General features: G+C 43.3%; 1 protein-coding gene across 1 annotated transcript in view; it reads left to right on the plus strand.

Annotated features, from left to right (window-relative positions):
• Positions 1–23,715, plus strand: part of LOC309556433 (mycolipanoate synthase-like) — a gene marked incomplete at both ends in the record, with an annotated part of 51,892 nt that overhangs the window by 18,292 nt on the left and 9,885 nt on the right. Inside the window, 2 exons of the mRNA XM_082258896.1 lie at positions 7,776–7,936; positions 8,496–8,699. Of these exons, the coding sequence (XP_082115022.1) occupies positions 7,776–7,936; positions 8,496–8,699 (365 nt within the window). The remainder of the gene's footprint in view (positions 1–7,775; positions 7,937–8,495; positions 8,700–23,715) is intronic.

The raw sequence follows: 23,715 nt of genomic DNA on the forward strand, positions 1-23,715 counted from the left end.
ATCTAAAAAAAAGGTTTTGTCTTTAGTTATACTTTAATACTATTAACTAGACAAGCAAGGACCACATTTCAGTTATTCTAAATGTTCACTTATATTTCCAACCTAAGAAGCTTGTGGATGAAATGGTAACCAAAATAGGTTTTGTCATGCCTCCAGCATAAGGAAATAATTAATGTTAGTGGAACTTGCAATACCAATATTATCCACAAGATGCCACTGTGACAATACAATTGTTGGACAGCACTTTATGGTATTTCCTGTTCTTGCTGGATATTAGTTCCACCCCTCTCTGTGAGAGAATCTCCATTTTAGATTTACCTCATGAAGGAGCAGTCAGCATCTGAGGTTGTTGTGGGAGATTCCTGAACCCCCCTTTGAAGCATCGCTGGTATGCCTATGAACTGTCAGTTATATACTCAGTGCATATATTGTTTATGTTTGTATACTGAATGTATGCCTTTACCTGTTTATTTACAGTTTCACCTATTCACAATCCTATTTGCATATCCATCTGACTTGTAACCTGTTCACGTGACTATCATTCTTTCACTGGAATAAAGCCTTAAGTTACAAAAGGACTGGTTATTGTAGGATTAAAGGTTTAGCTGTATGTTGAGCTGCACACGCCTGGGGCATACGTGTAGTGAGAACAGAACAGTGAAACAGCGGCTAGCCAGCAAGTGGGATTTAGGACAGCGACTATACAGAGGCCTGCTACCCTGCCAGCGCAGTCATCTGCATATGCAATTCAGCAGTCTCTACACAGTCAAGCATTCCTGCAAGCAGCATGTCACATAGCCAGACATCCTCACTCAAGACAAGGTCCCGAGTTTCCGGCTCCTCTAGATCTTCCTCCGCAAGCAATGCACTCACCATAGCACGTGCGAAAGCTGAAGCCGCTAAGGCGCGAGCAGCCTTTACTGAGCAAGAAATGCTAATTAAACAGGAGAAAGTGAGGTTAAAGAAAGAGGCAGAGGAAGCCCTCTTAAAAACAAAGACTGAGGCCGAAGAAGCCCTCCTAAAAGTGAGACTAAAGAAAAAAGCTGAGGAAGCCCTCTTAAAAATGCAGAAAGAGGAAGCCCTCCTAGAAGTAGCCCTAGAGAAACTGACTGTAGAGAAGGAAGTAGCAGCAGCTATAGCTGAAGCAGAGGCCTTAGAATTAGCTGTATACCCAAGAAGTGAATGCAGCAGACGCAGCAATATTCTCGATCCAGCAGCTGAAACTCCAAATTCTCTACAACAAACTTCAGATTACATCAACCAACACTTTAAAACAAGCAGTGTCAAAGATGATGTCAAAGAGACAAGCCAAAGTCACCACAAGGTACCGCCGCAAGTCAGTGACAAGCCTCAAGCCTGCAAAATGGAGAAATCCGTACAAAGTGACATCTCCTACGACAGACTCTCCACAAGTGAGATAATAGAATCACCTTCTAATCGCCCTCCAGAACCAACGCCCAAGCCAGAACGGTACATCAGAGGACAGCTTGGTGCCAGCAAAAGGTATGACTACACACAGCCATCTTACCATGACAACACACAACAGGCTAACCAAGCCACAATAGACTTTGCAAGGTTCTTTGCACGACGCGAGTTAGTCACCAAAGGACTTGAAAAGTTTAATGACCGCCCTGAAAACTACAGAGCCTGGCGGTCATCCTTTCAAAACACTATCAGAGACTTAGGACTATCTTGCAGCGAAGAGATAGACCTCCTGATCAAATGGCTTGGAAATGAGTCTGCCGAGCACGCCAGGCGAATTAGGACAATAAATATAAACTACCCAGACACTGGTCTTAGAACAATCTGGGATATACTTGATGAGTGTTATGGTTCAGCAGAAGCAGTAGAAAATGCATTATTCAAAAGACTTGATAACTTTCCCAGAATACCTAGTAAAGCCTACCATAAACTTAGAGAGTTAAGTGACTTGTTAATGGAACTTCAAGTAGCTAAATCCGAGGGAGACTTACAAGGAATTGCATTCCTTGACACAGCCCATCGTGCAAAAGTTACCCTATAACTTGCAAGAGCAGTGGATTACACATGGATCCCGATTTAAAAGACAGCATGATGTTCCATTCCCTCCTTTTTCTGTTTTTGTGGACTTTGTGTGCCAGCAAGCTAAAACAAGAAATGATCCAAGTTTTGATTTTACGCTGTTGTGTGCTGCTCCTGTGGGACTTAACCCTCGCAAACCTCCAGTAGCAGTACACAAAACGAATGTGTCTCCTCCAGGTTCCTTTCACAGGTCTGCCAACTTCTCTAACTCAGAGACAAAGGTCAACGATCCTGGTAAGCAGTGCCCCTTGCATCGGAAGCCACATCCTCTCCTAAAATGCAGAGCCTTCAGAGAGAAAACCCTGCAGGACCGCAAAGCCTTCCTCAAGGAGAACCACATCTGCTACAGGTGCTGGTCTTCAACATCTCATCTCGCCAAGGACTGTAAGGTCAGTTTAAAATGTACAGAATGTGACAGCTCAGATCACAACACAGGGTTACATCCTGGGCCAGCTCCATGGACTTTACAACACACCCTCAGCACTAGTGAGCATGGCGGGGAGGAGGAGCACACCACCACAACTACACCAGAGGTCACTTCACAATGTACAGAGATCTGCAAAGGAGCCATAGGTGGTAGGTCCTGCTCCAAAATCTGCCTAGTCAGAGTCTACCCAGCAGGCCAAAAAGAAAAAGTTATTAAGCTTTATGTAATCCTGGATGACCAAAGTAACAAGTCATTAGCCAGCTCAACTTTCTTTGACATGTTCGGCATTAAAGGCCCCAGCATTCCCTACTCCTTAAAAACTTGTGCAGGAATAGTGGAGACGGCTGGTAGGAGAGCATCCGGCTACCAAATCAAGTCCATCGGCGGGCGATCTCGCTTGTCTTTGCCAACTCTTATCGAATGCAATCAGATCCCTGATCATAGATCTGAAATTCCTACACCAGATGTAGCTGCTCATCACCCACACTTGAAACGCATAGCACATCTTATAACAGAACTTGATCCTCAGGCTCAGATCATCCTACTCCTTGGGAGAGATATCTTACAAGTACACAAATCAAGAGCTCAGATTAATGGTCCCAATAACGCTCCTTATGCTCAGAAGTTAGACCTCGGATGGGTCATCATAGGAGATGTCTGTCTAGGAAGCGTGCACAAACCTAACTCCGTTAGCAGCATGCTCACAAATACCCTAGAGAATGGACGTCCCTCTCTTTTCCAGCCATGCCACAACCATTTCCTTGATAAGGAATCAGCCTATGCCACCCACTCATCTTGTCCCTTCACAAGCCCCACTAGTGAAAACTTTGCCTGTGACAGTGACCAAGACCATTTAGGGTGCACAGTCTTTCAGAGAACTAAAGATGACAATTGTGTGGCAATGTCTATCGAAGACAAACTCTTCTTAGAAATAATGGAGCAAGGTCTAGTCAAAGACAGCACAGACAGCTGGGTCAGACCTCTTCCCTTCAGACCACAGAGACAACGCTTACCCAATAACAGAGAACAAGCGTTACAACGTTTTGCTTCCCTTAGACGTAATTTGCAGAGAAATCCAGAGATGAGGGAACATTTCTTTTCTTTCATGGGGAAGATCTTTGAGAACGGTCATGCCGAGGTGGCTCCCACCCCTAAAGACTCTGAAGAGTGTTGGTACCTCCCGATATTCGGAGTGTACCATCCAAAAAAGCCAGGTCAAATTAGAGTAGTGTTTGACTCTAGTGCCAAATACAAGGGTATATCCTTAAACGATGTCCTCTTGACAGGCCCAGACCTCAACAACAAACTCCTGGGAGTGCTCTTATGCTTCCGCAAAGATTCTATTGCCTTCATAGCTGACATCCAGCAGATGTTCCATTGTTTCTTGGTCAGAGAGGAAGACAGGAACTTCCTAAGGTTCCTTTGGTTCCAAGACAATGATCCTTCCAAAGATATCTCAGAGTATCGCATGAGGGTACACATCTTTGGCAATAGCCCTTCACCTGCAGTCGCTATCTACGGACTCAGACATTCCGCCCAAGAAGGTGAACTTGAGTTTGGCTCAGATGCAAGACAATTCGTAGAGAAAGACTTTTATGTGGATGACTGTTTAAAATCATTACCTTCCAGTGAGTCTGCAATCTGTCTTCTTAAAAGAGCACAGGAAATGCTCACTTGTTCCAATCTCAGGCTTCACAAGATTGCTTCCAACAGCAAAGAGGTAATGGAAGCTTTCCCCGCTCAAGACCATTCCAGTGATCTAAAGGACTTAGATCTGGGTACAGACTCTTTACCTGTACTACGCAGTCTAGGTCTACTTTGGGACTTGAAATCCGATTCCTTTACCTTCCAAGTAAATGGAGAAGAAAAACCCTTCACTCGCAGAGGTGTCTTGTCTACAATCAATAGCCTGTACGATCCATTAGGATTTGTGGCACCTGTTACAATTCAAGGTAAAGCCTTACTTAAAGACTTGATTCGTGAAACATCCGACTGGGATGCCCCACTACCCCTTGATAAGAGAAACTCTTGGGTAGAGTGGAGGGACTCTTTATCAGTCTTATCTAAACACCATGTTTCACGCCCATATGCTCCTGTACCTTCTACAGAGATACAGAGTCAAAACCTTTGCATATTCTGTGATGCTTCTGTCAAGGCAATAGCTGCCGTGGCCTACTTAAGAACTGTTGACACAAAAGCACGATGCCACGTAGGATTCGTCATGGGCAAGGCAAAGCTTGCTCCACACCCTGAGCACACTATACCTAGGCTAGAACTTTGTGCTGCAGTACTAGCTGTTGAACTAGCAGAACTAATAGCCACAGAGATGGATATTGACCTCAAGGATATTCAGCTCTACACAGACAGCAAGGTAGTGCTAGGCTACATCTACAATGAGACCAGACGTTTCTATGTTTATGTCAACAACAGAGTGTTGAGGATTAGGAGATCCACCATTCCAACACAATGGCACTACGTACCTACTGACTATAACCCTGCAGACCATGCTACAAGAACTGTTGCTGCATGCAACCTTAAAGACACAACATGGTTAACTGGACCTGCATTCTTGTACGATGCAGAACAGACTTTTCCTAAAAGTGACACGATTGAACTAGTAGATCCAGACTCAGATACTGACATCTGTCCTGAGATCTCAACATTTCATACTACAACTTCAGACTGCCAGCTTAAATCTGACAGATTTACCAGATTCTCAAAATGGAGGACACTTGTACGAGCTATTTCTTGTCTTATCCATATAGCTCGCTCCTTTAAAGGTGACTCAAACAGCTGTGACCGCAAGGGATGGCACCATTGTCAAAGGATCAGTTCGGTATTAGAGCTACAGCAGTCTCAGGATCTTATCATCCGCACTGTACAGCATGAAGCCTATGCTAAGGAGATTGACTGTATCTTGAACGGAAAACCTATCCCTAGAGACAGTGCCCTGAGGAAACTTGATCCATTCCTTGATCAAAATGGACTACTTGGGTTAGGTGGTCGTCTAAGACGAGCCAACCTAGATTCAGACGAGAGAAACCCTCTAATAATTCCTGGTCACCACCACATCGCTCACTTAATTGTATCACATCATCACTCCCATGTAAAGTGGAAGTCAAGATCCAGAGAATCAAGGAGACAAAGTTGTTCCTCAGACCAGTTTCTGAACTAGTTCTGTTGTTGTCGTCTAAGGAATAAATAGTGTTATCTAATGATACCAGACGGGGAGTGTCATGCCTCCAGCATAAGGAAATAATGAATGTTAGTGGAACTTGCAATACCAATATTGTCCACGAGATGCCACTGTGACAATACAATTGTTGGACAGCACTTTATGGTATTTCCTGTTCTCTATTGCTGGATATTAGTTCCACCCCTCTCTGTGAGAGAATCTCCATTTTAGATTTACCTCATGAAGGAGCAGTCAGCATCTGATGTTGTTGTGGGAGATTCCTGAACCCCCCTTTGAAGCATCGCTGGTATGCCTATGAACTGTCAGTTATATACTCAGTGCATATATTGTTTATGTTTGTATACTGAATGTATGCCTTTACCTGTTTATTTACAGTTTCACCTATTCACAATCCTATTTGCATATCCATCTGACTTGTAACCTGTTCTCGTGACTATCATTCTTTCACTGGAATAAAGCCTTAAGTTACAAAAGGACTGGTTATTGTAGGATTAAAGGTTTAGCTGTATGTTGAGCTGCACACGCCTGGGGCATACGTGTAGTGAGAACAGAACAGGTTTAAATGCATAAAAAACCTTTGTCACGTACCTGGTGGCGATCTAGCTGGAGAGGGGGCTTCTCTTGCACCTCTTATCCAACAACTCCAGTAGTGGTGACAGAAGGTGTCAGGACACAGAGCGGCATGAGGGCCAGTGTAGTGGGCAATGCCAGCTGTTGGTTTACAGGATGCAGATGACTGTAGATCTCTTCAGACAGGGACTAGTGACCAGAACATGGTGACACTTGATCAGCAGATAGGAGTGTTGGCTGGATACACGCCAAAATGTAATCAACAGCCAGGCAGGGATGTACAGGAACATCAGGCAGAGTCAGGATACAAGCTGGTATCAGTAAACAGCCAGGCAGCAAGTTAAAGGAATGTAGACGCTGAGGTCACAACAGGTAGGCAGGAATCCAGAGACAGGTCAGGGGCAAGCTGGGTTGTGCACAGGAAGGAAAATATAGCAGGTCAGGGCACCAGTAAAGCAGGGACTAAGTTAAGATCACTCAGCAATATTTTCATATCACAATCCAGCTTAAATAGGCTATTTATTGGTAATGGTAGTACTGTGTTCACATATGCGTGTGCATGCGTCGATTAGCATGCAGGCTAATATGTTTGCATGCATGTGCTAGTGCACATCCTGTAATAAACCTCTGAGCAAAATTACGAGCATGCTCCAGGACAGTGGTTCTCAAATCCGGTCCTCGGGACCCACCAACAGGCCAGGTTTGCAAGATAACTAAATTACATCACAGGTGATCTCATTTGCTTCTCAGTGATTGCAGTATTCTAGTCTGCATCTCCCCAAGGTAATACTTAAAATCTGGCCTGTTAGTGGGTCCCGAGGACCGGATTTGAGAACCACTGCTCCAGGATATACTGGGATTTACACTTATAGAGAAAGTAATATGTTTTATATTTTTAAATAATTTATTTTATTATTATTATTTGCCATCAAGTTTATGATGACTCTTGGCGTACTCATGGATAGTGCTCTCCAAAATGATTGGCCTTCAATTTGGGTCTTTACAACGACTTACTTTTTGTGACTGTACTCAGCCACCTTATTGCTGGTCATCTTCTTCTGCTTTCCCTACAACAATTCAAAGCATTATTGTCTTTTCCAGTGAGTTTATGCTTTTCATAATATGTCCAAAAAAGGATTGGCTATACTTTAGTTATCTGAGCTTCTGGTGAAAGGTTGGGCATGGGTTTTTAAAGGAACCATTTGTTTGTTTACCTTGCTGTCAAGGATATTCTTAGAATATTCTTAGAAATATTTTTTTCATTGTCCATCTTTCACATCCATAGAGAGTGACAAAAAATACTATAGCCCTTGATCATTTTCATTGTGTACTTATAGACACATCAGTACTTTTGAAGTTAATTTAAAGGTATTTCATCTTTGCTGTTCCAAATAGAAGCCTGAGTCGTACTTCTTGACTTCTGGATACTTTGTGTTTATAATTGTTCCCAGAAGCTCTCTACCATTTCTTTATCTAAAATGAATGAGCACCACTAAAATGACACAAATTTTTGTATCCTAGAATTCACATGTTTGACAACAAACTGTTTGGAATTCATAATTCCGAGTCTGATCACATGGATCCACAGCACACACTACTGCTGCAGTGTACATACAGGGCTCTGGAAGATGCTGGTTATGCCATGGAGAGCATCAGTGGAAGCAATACTGGAGTCTACATAGGTAAACAAAAAAAATGTATGCTGCCAAAAATAACTTGTCAACATCTGAGATTTCAGTAGTAATTCAGGTTGGCCAACCAAAGAACAATGATGTACAATGTGCAGTAATCTGTGGTAACCAAATCAGAAATCGAGGAAGTCAGGAATAAGTGGGTGATGAATTCTTATTTCCTAGAAATTCTACTGTTTATACTTTATTGATTCTTTGTTGAACACAAGACACAAAGTTAATTTGCATTCTAATAAATTTCCACAGTGATATCAAACAGCCATGTTAGTGATTTAGATGATGCACTAACTCTTACTAGCACCAATCGATTTAACTGTTTAACCTCCAATACTTATATAACTTTGGGGATCATTATGAGGGATAATAATTATTATTGATGGTTATTTTTATACTTTTCACTATGGAGAATGTAAAAGAGCAGGACCATTCATTTGCATTAGTAGAAAAGCACTTGGTGGAAGAGTGGGCTGAGTTAAACCATAGAGTTATTTGACCCAACAAAGAGGTTTAAGAAGATTCGACTTAAATTTTATCTGTCCTTATTTCACAGGTTTAATGAACAAAGATGCAGAATTTATATACAATAATTATCCTGAAAACATCAATCACTTCAATGCAACTGGCACATCAATGTGCATAGCAGCAAACAGGATATCATATCAATTCAATCTGACTGGGCCTTCTTTATCACTGGATACCGCTTGTTCTTCCTCCCTTGTTGCTCTACATTTAGCATGCCAAGCCATCAGACAAGGTACTAATTAGAGTCAAACCAGAACTCTTATAAAATAGGCTGTAAACCTACAGCTTTTGTGTAGCCAATGATCCATAATCATGGCAGACAATTACTGTTATTTGCTTCAAAACTGAATTTAGAAAAGGCAAGGTACAGCTCACTTACTATAGTGCATCTGTTATCCATGTGAAATGCTAGATGCATTGGTCTATGTGACTACCCACACAATGAATGTGATAAAAACTTGAATTACCAGCTAGTCCAATCGGGAGTTGTACTTTATTAGGCAGCCTAATGCATACACTTTTTTGGCTTATATAATTGTGTCTAATAGGAATATGGCAGGGTTGCTTACAAGCAATGTGCTATTTACCTGTGCCCCTCAGCATTATTTTACATGCTTTGACTACGGACAGGTATGTCAGATACAAGGAAGAATTTTTGTAAGCCTTAAAGCAACTTTTAAAAAAAAAATAAGTGTCTGTAAACAAGTGAATAGTTACCGCTCATGCTGTCTGTCACTGGGTGAAGTTCCCTCAGGAAACCCAAACCTTCAAGAATGCCAATCTCTCTGTGCTCAGATGTTATTCCCACTGACCCCCACATCACTACAGAGCACAATACTGGCAAAGAGTTTGATTAGAAGCATCACTCAGCACAGCAGGGGGCACGATCCCGAAAGTATCTGCATCAGAAGAAACTTCACCTGGTAATTTCTCCTCAATGGAATGGTAATTGGTGGCATAGGCAGTCAGAGAGTTAAGTATGCACTTGCTTCTTTGAAGATGCTTTATTTTTTCATCAAGATAGTTTAAGCTATGTAGTCTCTATAACTTTAATGGTAACAATAATAAAGTAATGATTATTGTTAGCCTTGGTGGAGTTCTAGTTGATCATCAATTTTTTACTGTGCTTTACATTTATGTATATAAATATGACCTTTACAGGGGTGTTATCCAGTGTAAGGGTGGTTAAAACCCTCACATATACCCAATGAAGCGAACAGCCTCAGGTGATACACAGAGATGAAACAAATCCTCCTACATAGGTTTTATTTGTTTATCTGCAATCTTTTTTTCCCTACAACCCTTCAAAAGGGAAAATGGAGTTAAAACCCTTCCGAATTTGTGAGGAGCAGAGAGGAGGGTGGAGAGGCTGCAGGTAAAGTGCGTGAGAGCTGATTGGAGGAGAGGAACACACCTCCCTTCACAAAGCAGAAGAACTGTGTTCTGAATAGACAAGCTAAGTGCTGAGCTCTTCCCCCCAACACAAATGTTTATCTTGTGTGCTGGGAAAACCTCTCAGAAGTGACTCATGCTGGTAACAAAGGAACAAAGCACCAGAGAGAAAAAAACACTTAGAGCTTTTGAGAGAGATAAGTAAACACAGTTCAGATATATGTGCTTTGCTCACATTTCATGACTGAGGTTTACAAAACCTTTAATTCAAATTTCTGAAAAATACATCCTGGAAAATGTGCATACATACGGGGGCAAATAGTTTTTAGAACTGTCATTTGCATTTCAAAAACATCTTAAACATGCCAAAGTCCTGTTTCTGATGACTTATACCTGATGTCCGTAGGTACATATTTACCTCAGAAAATCTCCATGAAATGATAAATGTGGGGGTGTTGATTTACTAAAGTCAAATAGGCTGTTTACTTGGCAAGGTAATTTCCACTTTGAAAGGGAATTTTCCATTAGCTTAGTGAATAAAGTAAACAGTCACACCAAATATAACCACAAGAAAGTGCTGAATGGACCCAGTGATGTGGATTGTGAATGTAAACTATGAGCAATGTAGTCAATTTTGATGACATCAGCGTAAATGATAAAACATCAAAAAGTTTATTGGAAACAATCCCATAAGTGAGCAGTTAGTCCATGTCAAAAGTGCAGTGATAAAATATGCAAAACTCCCCTTAGCCACACTAGTGAACCATAATGGGGCAAAGACTGACAGGATAGATCTCCTCTGGCGTGCTGTAACAGGGAACTCAACCAACCAGGACGGTGTTGTGGTGCAAGCTGCTGTGAGGTAATCCAGCAAAGCGGCTCAAACCTCGCTTCAGACGGAGATTCCTCGAGTGCATGACGTCATGCCCAGGCTGTTTCTCTGCTGTCCACTAAACCGTTTGTCAGCTGATGATATTAGCATATTGTCCGTCTTTCATTCCCAGTGACAGTGAGTACTGTCACACACACCATCCACGTTATTCAAGCACAGTATTGTCCCTAGCATTAGTAGTGGAGGGAGATTCAATCTAAATGTCCCAGCCCTCATGAAATTTTTGGGGCGACCTTGAGACAGATATGTCATGTTATACAATGGGACCGCTAAATTAAGCAATTTCTTCCAGCTATCCAAAGTAGGAGGTCTATCCGAAAGCCTGTTAAAATTTAAAAGTGATACTAAACAATATAATTATTTTCCAAAAATAATTCACACGCATCCACTGCTTATTGTCCCTGTGATCTATTTTTCATTAGATTGTTTTTACTGTGTTTTCCTGCCTCTTCCCTGAGCTCCTAAACCTCTACCCCCCCCCCCCCCCCATTACTTGTTACATAGTTACATAGTTAGTGAGGTTGAAAAAAAGACAACAGTCCATCCAGTTCAACCTATGATGTGTGTGTGTGTTTGCTTTTAACCGTACATTGTATACCCCTGTATGTTGTGGTCTCTAAGGTGTCCATCTAACAGTTTTTTGAAACTATCAATGCTCCCTGCTGATACGACTGCTTGTGGAAGAGAATTCCACATCCTTACCGCTCTCACAGTGAAGAACTCCTTACGCATTTTAAGGTTAAACCGCCCTTCCTCTAGTTTTAGTGAGTGGCCACGTGTCTTATTGTATTCCCTTACTCTGAATAGTTTGTTCCTCATGCTAGGGTCACCAGTACAGTATTTGTACATTGATATCATATCCCCCCTCAATCTTCTCTTCTCCAGAGAGAACAGGTTCAGTGCCTGTAGCCTCTCCTCATAGCTGATGTCCTCCATTCCCCTAATTATTTTTGTTGCCCTTCTCTGGACTCTTTCCAGTTCCAGCACATCCTTCCTGAGGACCGACGCCCAGAACTGGACAGCATACTCCAGATGTGGCCGGACCAGAGTCTTGTAGAGTGGAAGAATTATCTCTTTATTTCTGGAGTGAATCCCCTTTTTTATACATCCCAGTATTCTGTTGGCTTTACTTGCAGCGGCCTAGCATTGCATGCCACTGCCAAGCCTGTTGTCTACCAGTACCCCCAAGTCCTTTTCCATCCTAGACTCACCCAGAGGTTCCCCCCCCCCCCCTAGTGAGTAGCTTGCTCTCTGTTTTTGGCCCCCAAGTGCATTACTTTACATTTATCAACATTAAACCTCATCTGCCATGTAGTTGCCCACCCCGTTATTTTGTTCAGGTCCGTTTGTAAGGTTTCTACATCCTGCATAGAAGATAATGGCAAGCCTAATTTAGTGTCATCTGCAAATACTGAGATTGTACTAGATATTCCCTCCTCTAGATCATTTATGAATAAATTAAACAGGATTGGTCCCAGGACCGAACCCTGGGGGACCCCACTTTCCACACCCGCCCAATCCGAGTACTCCCCATTAATTATCACCCTCTGGACTCTCCCCTGGAGCCAGTTCTCTATCCAGGTACTCACCTTATGGTCCATACCTACCTTCCTTAGTTTATACAGTAAGCGTTTGTGGGGAACGGTGTCAAAGGCCTTTGCAAAGTCCAGATACACCACATCCACAGCCTTTCCTTTATCTAGGTGGCAGCTCACTTCATCGTATAAGGTTTATAGATTGGTTTGGCAAGAACGATTTTTCATAAATCCATGCTGATTACTACTAATTATACTGTTTTCATTACTAAAGTCTTGTATGTGGTCCCTTAAAACCCCCTCCAAAATCTTGCAGACTACAGATGTTAGGCTGACCGGCCTATAGTTCCCCAGGATATACCTCGGCCCCTTTTTAAATATTGGTACCACGTTGGCTTTTTTCCAATCAGCTGGCACCATACCCGTCTGTAAACTATCCTTAAAGATCAAGAATAATGGTCTGGCAATCACCTGGCTGAGCTCTTTAAGAATCCTCGGGTGCAAGCCATCCGGTCCCGGTGATTTATTTATGTTAAGTTTCTCTAGTTTAGTTCTAAGTCTATCTTCTGTTAGCCATGGAGGCACTTCCTGAGGTGTGTTGTTTAGTTCGACCTTACAAGCAAGGTTTGTGTAGCCCCCCGATTCTTTTGTGAAGACTGAAGAGAAGAAATGATTTAACACTTCCGCCTTTTCTCTGTCCTCAGTGGCCATATTTCCTTTGTCATCTTTTATGGGGCCAATGTGATCTGGCCTCGCTTTCTTACTGTTTATAGACTTAAAGAACTTCTTGGGGTTCTTTTTACTCTCCTCCGCTATATGTCTCTCGTGTTCTATTTTAGCCGCCCTGATTTCGTCTTTACATTTCTTATTACACTCTTTGTAATGCTTGAATGCTGCCAATGACCCCTCAGTCTTGTATTTTTTGAAGGCCTTTTCTTTAGCATTAATATGCATTTTTATGTTGGAGTTTAGCCACCCAGGGTTTAATTTTGCTCTTTTAAATTTATTTCCCTTTGGAATGCACTGGTCAATCCCCTTGTTAAGTATGCTCTTGAAGCACTCCCATTTTTCCTCCGTGTTCTTTGTTCCCAGGGTTCAATCCCAATTGATATTTTCTAGCAGTTTTGGGAAATTGGCTCTTTTGAAATTCAGCGTCCTTATATTACCCCTCTGCTTCCTATAACTGTAATTAATACTGAAACTTATTGACCTATGGTCACTGTTTCCTAAGTTCTCCCGTATTTCTATATCCGTGAGCAGGTCTGTATTGTTGGTAATCAGTAGGTCAAGTACCGTATTGTTTCTTGTCGGTGCATTCACCATCTGACCCATGAAATTGTCCTGCAAAACATTTAGGAACTGCCGAGCCTTGGCTGAGTGTGCGGTTCCTTCTGCCCAGTCTATATCTGGATAATTAAAGTCCCCCATTATAATGACGTTTCCTGTCCTTGCTGCCAATCCTATCTGTAAAATGAGGTCCGCCTCCCCCTCCTCCCTCTGGTTGGGGAGCCTATAGCATACGCCCAATATTACCTTCCCCACCGTGCCTTCCCTTTGAAGCTCTACCCATAGGGATTCTGCCTCGTCCTTAGCTCCATTATTAATATCATCCCTCATATTTACCTGTACACTTTTCTTAATATACAGACATACCCCTCCCCCTTTTTTACCCTCTCTATCTCTGCGATAAAGGGAATACACCTGAATGGTCACCATCCAATCATGAGAGCTGTCAAACCAAGTCTCAGTTATCCCCACAAAATCTAAGTCCTCCTCAAACATCAGTAGCTCCAGCTCTCCCATCTTGTTGGCCAGGCTTCTGGCATTGGTATACAAACCTCTTAATTTTGACCGGTTACATTTATCCTCATTTGATGTTTTTAGGCTGCTCACTTGATTTTTCCCCATACCCACCCTGGGTATAGGAGCTCCAAACACCCTACCGCTAATGCCCCCATTTCTGCCCTCTGAAACTTGCTTTCCACTGGCTAATTCTACATCTGTACCCTCCCCCCATTCCCTAGTTTAAAAGCCCCTCTAACTTTTTGGCCATCCTCTCACCCAGTACGGCTGCACCCTCCCCATTTAGGTGCAATCCGTCCCTACCAAAGAGCCAGTCGGCCCAGTTCTCCAGGAACCCGAAACTCTCCTTACTACACCAGCTCCTCAGCCACTCGTTAACTTCCCTAATCTCCCGCTGCCTCTCTGGTGTGGCTCGAGGTACAGGTAGTATTTCGGAAAATACTACCTTGGAGGTCCTTCTCCTCAACTTAGCGCCTAAGTCCCTGAAATCGTTTAGGACTCTCCATCTTCCTCTGCCTATGTCATTGGTACCCACGTGTACCATGACAGCTGGGTCTTCCCCAGCCCCACCCAATAATCTGTCCACCCGATCCGCAATGTGCCAAACCCGAGCGCCCGGCAAACAACAGACTGTTCGGCACACACGGTCTTTGTCACAGATTACACTGTCTGTCCTTCTAATAATTGAGTCCCCTACCACCAGCACCTGTCTTTCCTTTCCCTTTCTCCCAGCCTCACTGGAGGAGTTCTTCCCCTGGCAGCTAGGGGCGTCGCTCTGCTCCAGCAATGCTGGTCCCTGACTGGTTTCCCCAACATCACGCAACGGGGCGAATTTATTGGGGTGCTCCAGCCCAGGATCAGCCTCCTTGCCTTTTTGCCCTCTACCCTTCCTAACTGTCACATATCTACTCTGCTCTGCTGCCTGCACCTCCGTCATTCCGCCCACCTCTGTGCAGACCCCTGCCTGCACCTGGCGGGTACGATCCCAGCTCTCCTTCAGTATGGACATACGTCTTAGTGTTGCCAGCTGCTTCCCTAGATTCAGGACCTGAGCTTCCAGGGAAACAACGTGCTTACACTTTGTGCATTTGTATTCGCCCTCGATCTCATGATCGAGGAACGTATACATAGCACAAGATGTACACCAAATCGCATCTCCACACCCGCCTGGCATTGTACCTACTAATCTAATCTAATGGGGATTCAGTGATTTAAGTCTATCCTATGTGGCTATTTCCTAGCTTCCTATCTCTACCTTCTCACCCTCTGGCACTCCGCTACCCTCACTTGACACTCAGTTGCACAACACTCACAATCTCACAGCCCGGTCAGTCTCACGACTCTCCCAGTCGCACCACCCGGTCAGTCGCACAACACTCCTGTCGCACACACTCACAGTGTCACAGCCTGGTCAGTCGCACCACACTTCACAGACACACAGCCCGGTCAGTCGCACAACACTCACAGACACACAGCCCGGTCAGTCGCACAACACTCACAGACACACAGCCCGGTCAGTCGCACAACACTCACAGACACACAGCCCGGTCAGTCACTCAGGTAGTAACAGGTACTCCCAGACACACAGGCAGTAACAGGTACTCCCAGACACTCAGGCAGTAACAGGTACTCCCAGACACTCAGGTAGTAACAGATACTCCCAGACACTCAGGTAGTTACAGGTACTCCCAGACACTCAGGTAGTAACAGGTACTCCCAGACACTCAGGTAGTAACAGGTACTCCCAGACACTCAGGCAGTAAAAGGTACTCCCAGACACTCAGGTAGTAACAGGTACTCCCAGACACTCAGGTAGTAATAGGTACTCCCAACACTCATGTAGTAATAGGTACTCCCAACACTCAGGTAGTAATAGGTACTCCCAGACACTCAGGTAGTAATAGGTACTCCAAAAACAGCTTCAGCATACAGATATACACACTCAATAAGATGTTCCTGGAGTGATAGGATGTATATGTTAGTATGAAGATGATGTGCTGAAGGGACAGGTGTGAACAGTGACAGAGATGGTAAGCACTTGATAGAAATGTTCAGGAGAGTATTAGATGGTATTGGGTAGAATTCAGATAGGTTAGTAATCGAGTATGGTAACAGGTGGTAAGGACAGCAGATGACAAATACAGGATAGACTAACCCAGTGCAAGGATAGATGGTAGTAGACTCAAGAGCTAGCAATCTATGTAACAGTGCAGATGATAGAATTAGTATGCATAGATAGTAACAGTCCTTAATGTGCAGAGGTAGATAGTGTAAGTAAGGTTATGGAGGATTCCCCTGTGGGGTACTTATCACTAGTAAGGTTAGTAGTAGAAGGGTCCAGTAGTGAGGGAGTGATCCAGTAGCGAGATACAGGGATCAGTAGCGAGGTTCCGGTCTGTTTCCAAGTAAAAGAAAATAGCTGGAGGTTCCGGTAGCAAGACAAGCTTGTAAGCATGTGGACACACAGGCAGGTTGAACGAACAATGTGAGAGAGAACGCCGGCGGTTGAAATAGCGGCTCTGCGGCGCTCGGCGATGACGTCATCCGTCTTAAAGGTGTATGCGTACCACCTAATTAGAAAGGTGGGACGCATATCAAAAGAAAATAGAAAATAAGGGTACCAGAGGTACCAGAATCTTACAGTACCCCCCCCTTAAGGCCGGCTCCGGAAGGCCTATAGCACTGGTTTCTCCGGGTATTTCGAGTGAAACCTTCGTATAAGCCTAGGTGCGTGAACATCAGTGGTATCCAACCAGGTGTCGTCTTGGGGTCCATAGTTCTTCCATCTTATGAGATACTGGAGTCTTCCTCTGTGGATACGAGAATCCAAAATCTCCTTAATCTCATATTCTTTTCCGCCTTCAACTTGTACTGGAGGTGGAGGCAAGATGGTAGGCCTTATTCCTTGATTAGGAACATGGGGTTTCAGTAGCGACACATGGAAGATGGGATGGATCTTGAGATCTGCTGGTAAGGTGAGCTGTACTGCAGCTTTTCCAATAAGTTTCTTAATTGGGAAGGGTCCCAGAAATAAAGGTCCAAGCTTTTTGCTAGGGATCTTTAATCTTAAATTTCTTGTCGATAGCCAAACGAGGTCCCCAATAGCATACTGAGGAGAAGGTCTTCTACGTAGGTCGTAGTACCTTTTTTGTTGGCTGTGGGCGTGTGAGATAGTGGTATTAAGTAAACCCAGAGAGTCCTTTATTTGGGTAAGATAGTATGAGGCTACTGGGTTACTTGATGGTAGGATGCGTGGTGGAAGAAGTGTGGGATGGAACCCATAGTTCAAGTAGAACGGACTTTGCTTAGTAGTACTGTGGGTTGCGTTGTTATAAGCAAATTCCGCCAGAGGGAGAAGGTCCACCCAATCATCCTGTAGGTATGATGTGTAGCAACGCAGATATTGTTCTATACACTGGTTGACTCTTTCAGTCTGTCCGTTGGTCTGAGGGTGGTAGGGAGAAGTGAGCTTTCGCTCAATCCGTAATATTTGACAAAGAGCTTGCCAAAATTTGGAGATGAACTGTGAACCTCGGTCGGATAAAAGAGTCTTTGGAATTCCGTGTAACTTGAACACATGTTTCATCAGTAGTTCCGCTGTTTGTTTAGATGAAGGTAGTCTACGGATAGCGATGAAATGTGCCATCTTTGTCAGGTGGTCCACTGACACTAGAATGGTATTAAATCCTTTAGAAATTGGTAGTTCTACTATAAAGTCTAAGGACACAACTTCCCATGGAACCTGGGGTATTGGTAGACTGCAGAGTAGACCAGATGGTTTTGTAGTGTCAATTTTGGACCTTGCACAGATGTCACATGAAGATACAAATTTTTGTACAGACGTCTTCATATCAGGCCACCAAAACTGCCTAGTAAGCAAATTAAGGGTTTTCGTCATACCCATATGTCCTGCCATGGGCACATCATGTGATAACTCCAAGATCTTGGTACGCATAGTAGGGGGTATGTAGAGTTTGTCGTTGTAGTAGAGGAAGCCTTTTGCATCAGTACTTAGTTGTGGTGGAGGTGAATCCAATTTTATACTGTGCAAAATCTCTTTCTTCAGGGAACGAACAACCCCAATAATACGTTCATAGGGTATTATAGGAATAGAAGGGATTTCAGCGCAGTTATCTTCGGTTAATCGTGATCGCGCATCCGCTTTTTTATTTTTGTCTGCAGGCGTGTAGGTCACTAAGAAGTTGAATCGTAGGAAAAATAATGACCATCGTACCTGCCGGTGGGAGAGAGTTTTGTTAGTCTGGAGGTATTGAAGGTTTTTGTGATCTGTATATATGAGTATTGGTAACCGGGTACCCTCAATTAGATGTCCCCAATTCTCCAGTGCCAGTTTTATGGCAAGCAACTCCTTTTCACCCACTGGGTAATTCACCTCTGGGCTGCTTAATGATTTTGAAAAGAAAGCAACTGGGTGGAGTGGTGAAGTATTTGTTGGTCGTTGGGAGAGAACTGCTCCTACTGCCATATTTGACGCATCTACCTCCAGAATATATTGGAGGGATGGGTCTGGATGGCGTAGTATGGGAGCAGAAGTAAAGCTTGATTTTAACAAGCAGAAAGCTCGATTTGCTTCTTCTGACCATTTGAATGGTTTCTTTATACTTGTCAGTTGTGTGAGAGGTCTCACAATGGCAGAAAAGTTCTTGATAAACTTCCTATAGAAGTTTGAAAATCTAAGGAATCGCTGTAATGCCTTACGAGTTGTTGTTATAGGCCAGTCCAGAATACAGGATATCTTGCTCATATCCATCTTAATTCCGGTTTTGGATATGATGTATCCTAGGAATAATATTTCTTCTTTATGAAATAGGCATTTTTTTAATTTCACGTATAGATTGTGTGCGAGTAATCTGGATAACACAAGTCTTACATGTTTTATATGTTCAGAGAGAGATCGAGAATAGATAAGTATATTGTCCAGATATACTACAACACAGACATCAAGTAAGTCTCTAATGATGTCGTTTATGAACCTTTGGAAGGCTGCGGGAGCATTACACAACCCGAATGGCATCACAAGATATTCAAATAATCCGTATCTGGTTCTGAATGCTGTTTTCCACTCATCTCCGTCACGGATTCGGATTAGGTTGTATGCCCCTTTCAGGTCTTATTTAGAGAAGTAAGTAGCCCCACGCACTTGTTCAATGAGTTCAGGGATGAGCGGTAAAGGATAGCGATCCTTTATTGTAATCGTATTTAATTGCCTATAATCGATAATAGGCCTAAGACTTGAATCCTTATTGCGGACAAAAAAAAGTCCTGCAGCTGTGGAAGAAGTAGAGGGTCTGATGAACCCTTTTGTCAAATTCTCATCCAAGTATTCCTTGAGATGAGAAAGTTCATCCTGTGAAAGAGGATAAACATGACCGAAAGGCAATTTGCTGTTAGGGAGTAGATCGATAGTGCAATCATAATCCCTATGGGGAGGCAACATTTGAGCATTTTTTTCAAGGAATACTTTGGACAGATCCTGATAGCATAGTGGTGCAATCTCATCTGACACCACAGACAGGATCTTTCCATAAGATGGGAGGTTACACGTAATCTCACAATAGTGAGAAGGGAAAGACAAAGTCCGTCTTTTCCAATCTATGATTGGTTGATGTGTGTGTAACCAGGGGAGTCCCAAAATAATAGAAAAATGGGGTGAAGATAGTATATCAAAAGTGGTGGTCTCCATATGAGACTCGTTAGTAGTGACGAGGAGTGCTTGTGTCTGGTTGGTGATTGGACCAGAAGATAGTGGGATACCGTTAATGAAACTAACAGAAACAGGTTTAGGTTTTGAAATAATAGGTATTTTATTTAAGGTAACAAAACATGTATCAATATAGTTTCCACAAGATCCGGTGTCGATCATAGCCTTGGTGGTAATCCTAGTCTGGTCCCACTGTAATGTCAAATGAACAAAGAGATAGGGGTTAGAAAAGGAAGTCGTTAATCCTCCTAGCAAGACATGTGAACACTCACCCTCTTTTTTGCGGACAAGGGGAGAGACGCTTATCAAATGATCCGGGGATGCGCAGTACATGCAGAGGTTTCTGGATCTTCTTCTGGCTCGTTCAGTAGTTGATAAAGGTGGACGTATGGTTCCTACCTCCATGGGAGTAGGGTCAACGGCCGAAATCCGAGAAGGACTAGACAATGGCATTCCCATTTTCTCAGCCCTTCTTTCACGCAGTCGCCTGTCGATGTTGATACTGAGTTGTATTAAGGCATCCAAGGTGCCAGGTAAATCCGCTCGGGCGAGCTCGTCTTTAACAGCTTCTGACAACCCGAGTCTGAATTGAGTTCGCAGAGATGTATCATTCCACCCTGAATCAAGGGTCCAACTTTTGAACTCAGCTACAAAGTCTTCTACAGGTCTCCTTCCTTGTTTTAAAGCCCTCAATTGAATATCAGCAGTACTCTGCCTGTTGGGGTCATCATATAAACTAGCGAGTTCCGCTAGGAATAAAGAATAGGAGTTGAGAAGCTGATCATTTTTCTCAAAGAGAGAGTCTGCCCAGGCCCGTGGATCACCCGTTAAATATGAGATAACGGTACAGACTTTAATTTGATCAGTAGGGTATGTACGAGGTTTTAACAAAAAAAGCAATTGACATGCGTTTTTGAATTCACAAAATTTTTTCCGATCACCTGTAAACACTAGAGGAGGGTTTATTTTAGGTTTAGGGGGTTGAGCAGCAGTGAGCCGTGAAAGACGGGTTACCTGCTGTATCAGAGTCTGATTTTCTTCTTTTACTTCAGTAAGAGCAAGCATTAATGCATTTACTTGTTGTGTTAATTGTGTCACTTGAGTGGGTAATTCTGCTGAATCCATTTTTTAGGTTCGTTCAATCTGTAACGCTCCTGCATTTTTGTAGTAGGCTGGATTTGCAGCTGCAGAATCTCCACTCAGTAGTCATGTAGAGATGTGTTGAATAACCAGATCCAACTCTCCAGACTCATCACTGTGGGCCTGTCAGCTTCAGCAAACAGATATACACACTCAATAAGATGTTCCTGGAGTGATAGGATGTATATGTTAGTATGAAGATGATGTGCTGAAGGGACAGGTGTGAACAGTGACAGAGATGGTAAGCACTTGATAGAAATGTTCAGGAGAGTATTAGATGGTATTAGGTAGAATGCAGATAGGTTAGTAATCGAGTATGGTAACAGGTGGTAAGGACAGCAGATGACAAATACAGGATAGTGCAAGGATAGATGGTAGTAGACTCAAGAGCTAGCAATCTATGTAACAGTGCAGATGATAGAATTAGTATGCATAGATAGTAACAGTCCTTAATGTGCAGAGGTAGATAGTGTAAGTAAGGTTATGGAGGATTCCCCTGTGGGGTACTTATCACTAGTAAGGTTAGTAGTAGAAGGGTCCAGTAGTGAGGGAGTGATCCAGTAGCGAGATACAGGGATCAGTAGCGAGGTTCCGGTCTGTTTCCAAGTAAAAGAAAATAGCTGGAGGTTCCGGTAGCAAGACAAGCTTGTAAGCATGTGGACACACAGACAGGTTGAACGAACAATGTGAGAGAGAACGCCGGCGGTTGAAATAGCCACTCTGCGGCGCTCGGCGATGACGTCATCCGTCTTAAAGGTGTATGCGTACCACCTAATTAGAAAGGTGGGAAGCATATCAAAAGAAAATAGAAAATAAGGGTACCAGAGGTACCAGAATCTTACAGGTAGTAATAGGTACTCCCAGACACTCAGGTAGTAATAGGTACTCCCAGACACTCAGGTAGTAATAGGTACTCCCAACACTCAGGTAGTAATAAGTACTCCCAGACACTCAGGTAGTAATAGGTACTCCCAACACTGAGGTAGTAATAGGTACTCCCAACACTCAGGTAGTAATAGGTACTCACAGATCCTCAGGTAGTAATAGGTACTCCCAACACTCAGGTAGTAACAGGTACTCCCAACACTCAGGTAGTAATAGGTACTCCCAGACACTCAGGTAGTAACAGGTACTCCCAGACACTCAGGCAGTAACAGGTACTCCCAGACACTCAGACAGTAACAGGTACTCCCAGACACTCAGGTACTACACTACAGTACACCCTCAGTCAGTGTTCAACCTCAGTCACCAGTCTTACTTACCTAATGTGTGTCCCTTTAAGCCTGTCACTTGCAGTTCCTCCCTCTCCCTCAGTCGGCCAGTCTCCTCTCTGCACCCGCCTCCCTCGGTCACTTCCCTGTCAGCTAGTCTCCTCTGCTCCTCTCTGTGGGGGGGGGGGGTTCCCGCACCGCTCTAATTGCAGTCATGTGCACTTCTCTATGCACACTATAAATCTCATAATCAGCCATCTTGGGAGGGAGCATCCTACATACAGTAAGACCATGGAGCCACCATCTAACAAGGAGTCGAATTAACAGGTGAAGTCCCACAATTTCAAAGCCATATTCAGTGTGATCGAGGGCTTAGACACAGAATTTTACCATTTGAAAAGAGAACAATCTTTTCAGTTTGTGTGAGATCAATGTGATAATATTGTTAATAATAATAATAATTAAAAATAATAATTAGCCAAGTGCATAGCAACAGTTGAAGTATTTGTCATAGTGCAAAAAATTTAAGGTGGACAGATTTTGCAGGCAGCAAGCTCTGCCTATCCATGACCTAACATGCACAGGGTTTCCTTAAAGAGGAGTTCCACCCCCAGAAAAAAAATTAGAAGTCAGCAGTTACACATACTATAGCTGCTGACTTTTAATATTAGGACACCTACCTGTCCTGGAATTCAGTAATGTCGGCACCCCAGACAATGTTTTCATCGGCAGACGGGTGCTGCCGCCGCCATTGCCGGTAAGGGAACCCAGCAGTGAAGCCTTGCGGCTTCATAGCTGGTTCCCTACTGCACATGTGCGAAGCGGGCTGCACATTCTGAATGGTGCGGCGGTGGGCGACGGAGGAGGGGGCCGGACTTGTGACGTTCTTTGCCACGGCCAAATCCACTGGAAGAGGGGATGGGTACCTGTCAAAAACAGGAACAATCAGATAAACAGAAGTTCCAGTTTTGGGTGGAGCTTTAAATTATTCTCAGATGAAAGAAAATCTAGTGGAAAAAAAAAACACAGAAGCTGTTGTAATTGCTGAAAGATTCATGAATGCTGTCATGGTCCGCAGTGTTTAGTTGCATAGTATACAGGGCTGGAAAAAAAAACAACAGAGATTCTTATTTTTCCCTTTATCCAAAATGTAAAAAGATTGCCACTCGATATACTTTCAGTATCAGTAATCATCGTACTTACAGTGGGTACGGAAAGTATTCAGACCCCCTTAAATTTTTCACTCTTTGTTATATTGCAGCCATTTGCTAAAATCATTAGTTCATTCTTTTTTCTCATGAATGTACACATAGCACCCCATACTGACAGAAAAACACAGAATTGTTGACATTGTTGCAGATTTATTAAAAAAGAAAAACTGAAATATCACATGGTCCTAAGTATTCAGACCCTTTGCTCAGTATTTAGTAGAAGCCCCCTTTTGATCTAATACAGCCAGGAGTCTTTTTAGGAAAGATGCAACAAGTCTTTCACACCTGGATTTGGGGATCCTCTGCCATTCCTCCTTGCAGATCCTCTCCAGTTCTGTCAGG

The sequence above is a fragment of the Pelophylax lessonae genome (assembly GCF_965119305.1).
Source record: "Pelophylax lessonae genome assembly, chromosome: 5".
In the NCBI taxonomy this organism is placed as follows: domain Eukaryota; kingdom Metazoa; phylum Chordata; class Amphibia; order Anura; family Ranidae; genus Pelophylax; species Pelophylax lessonae.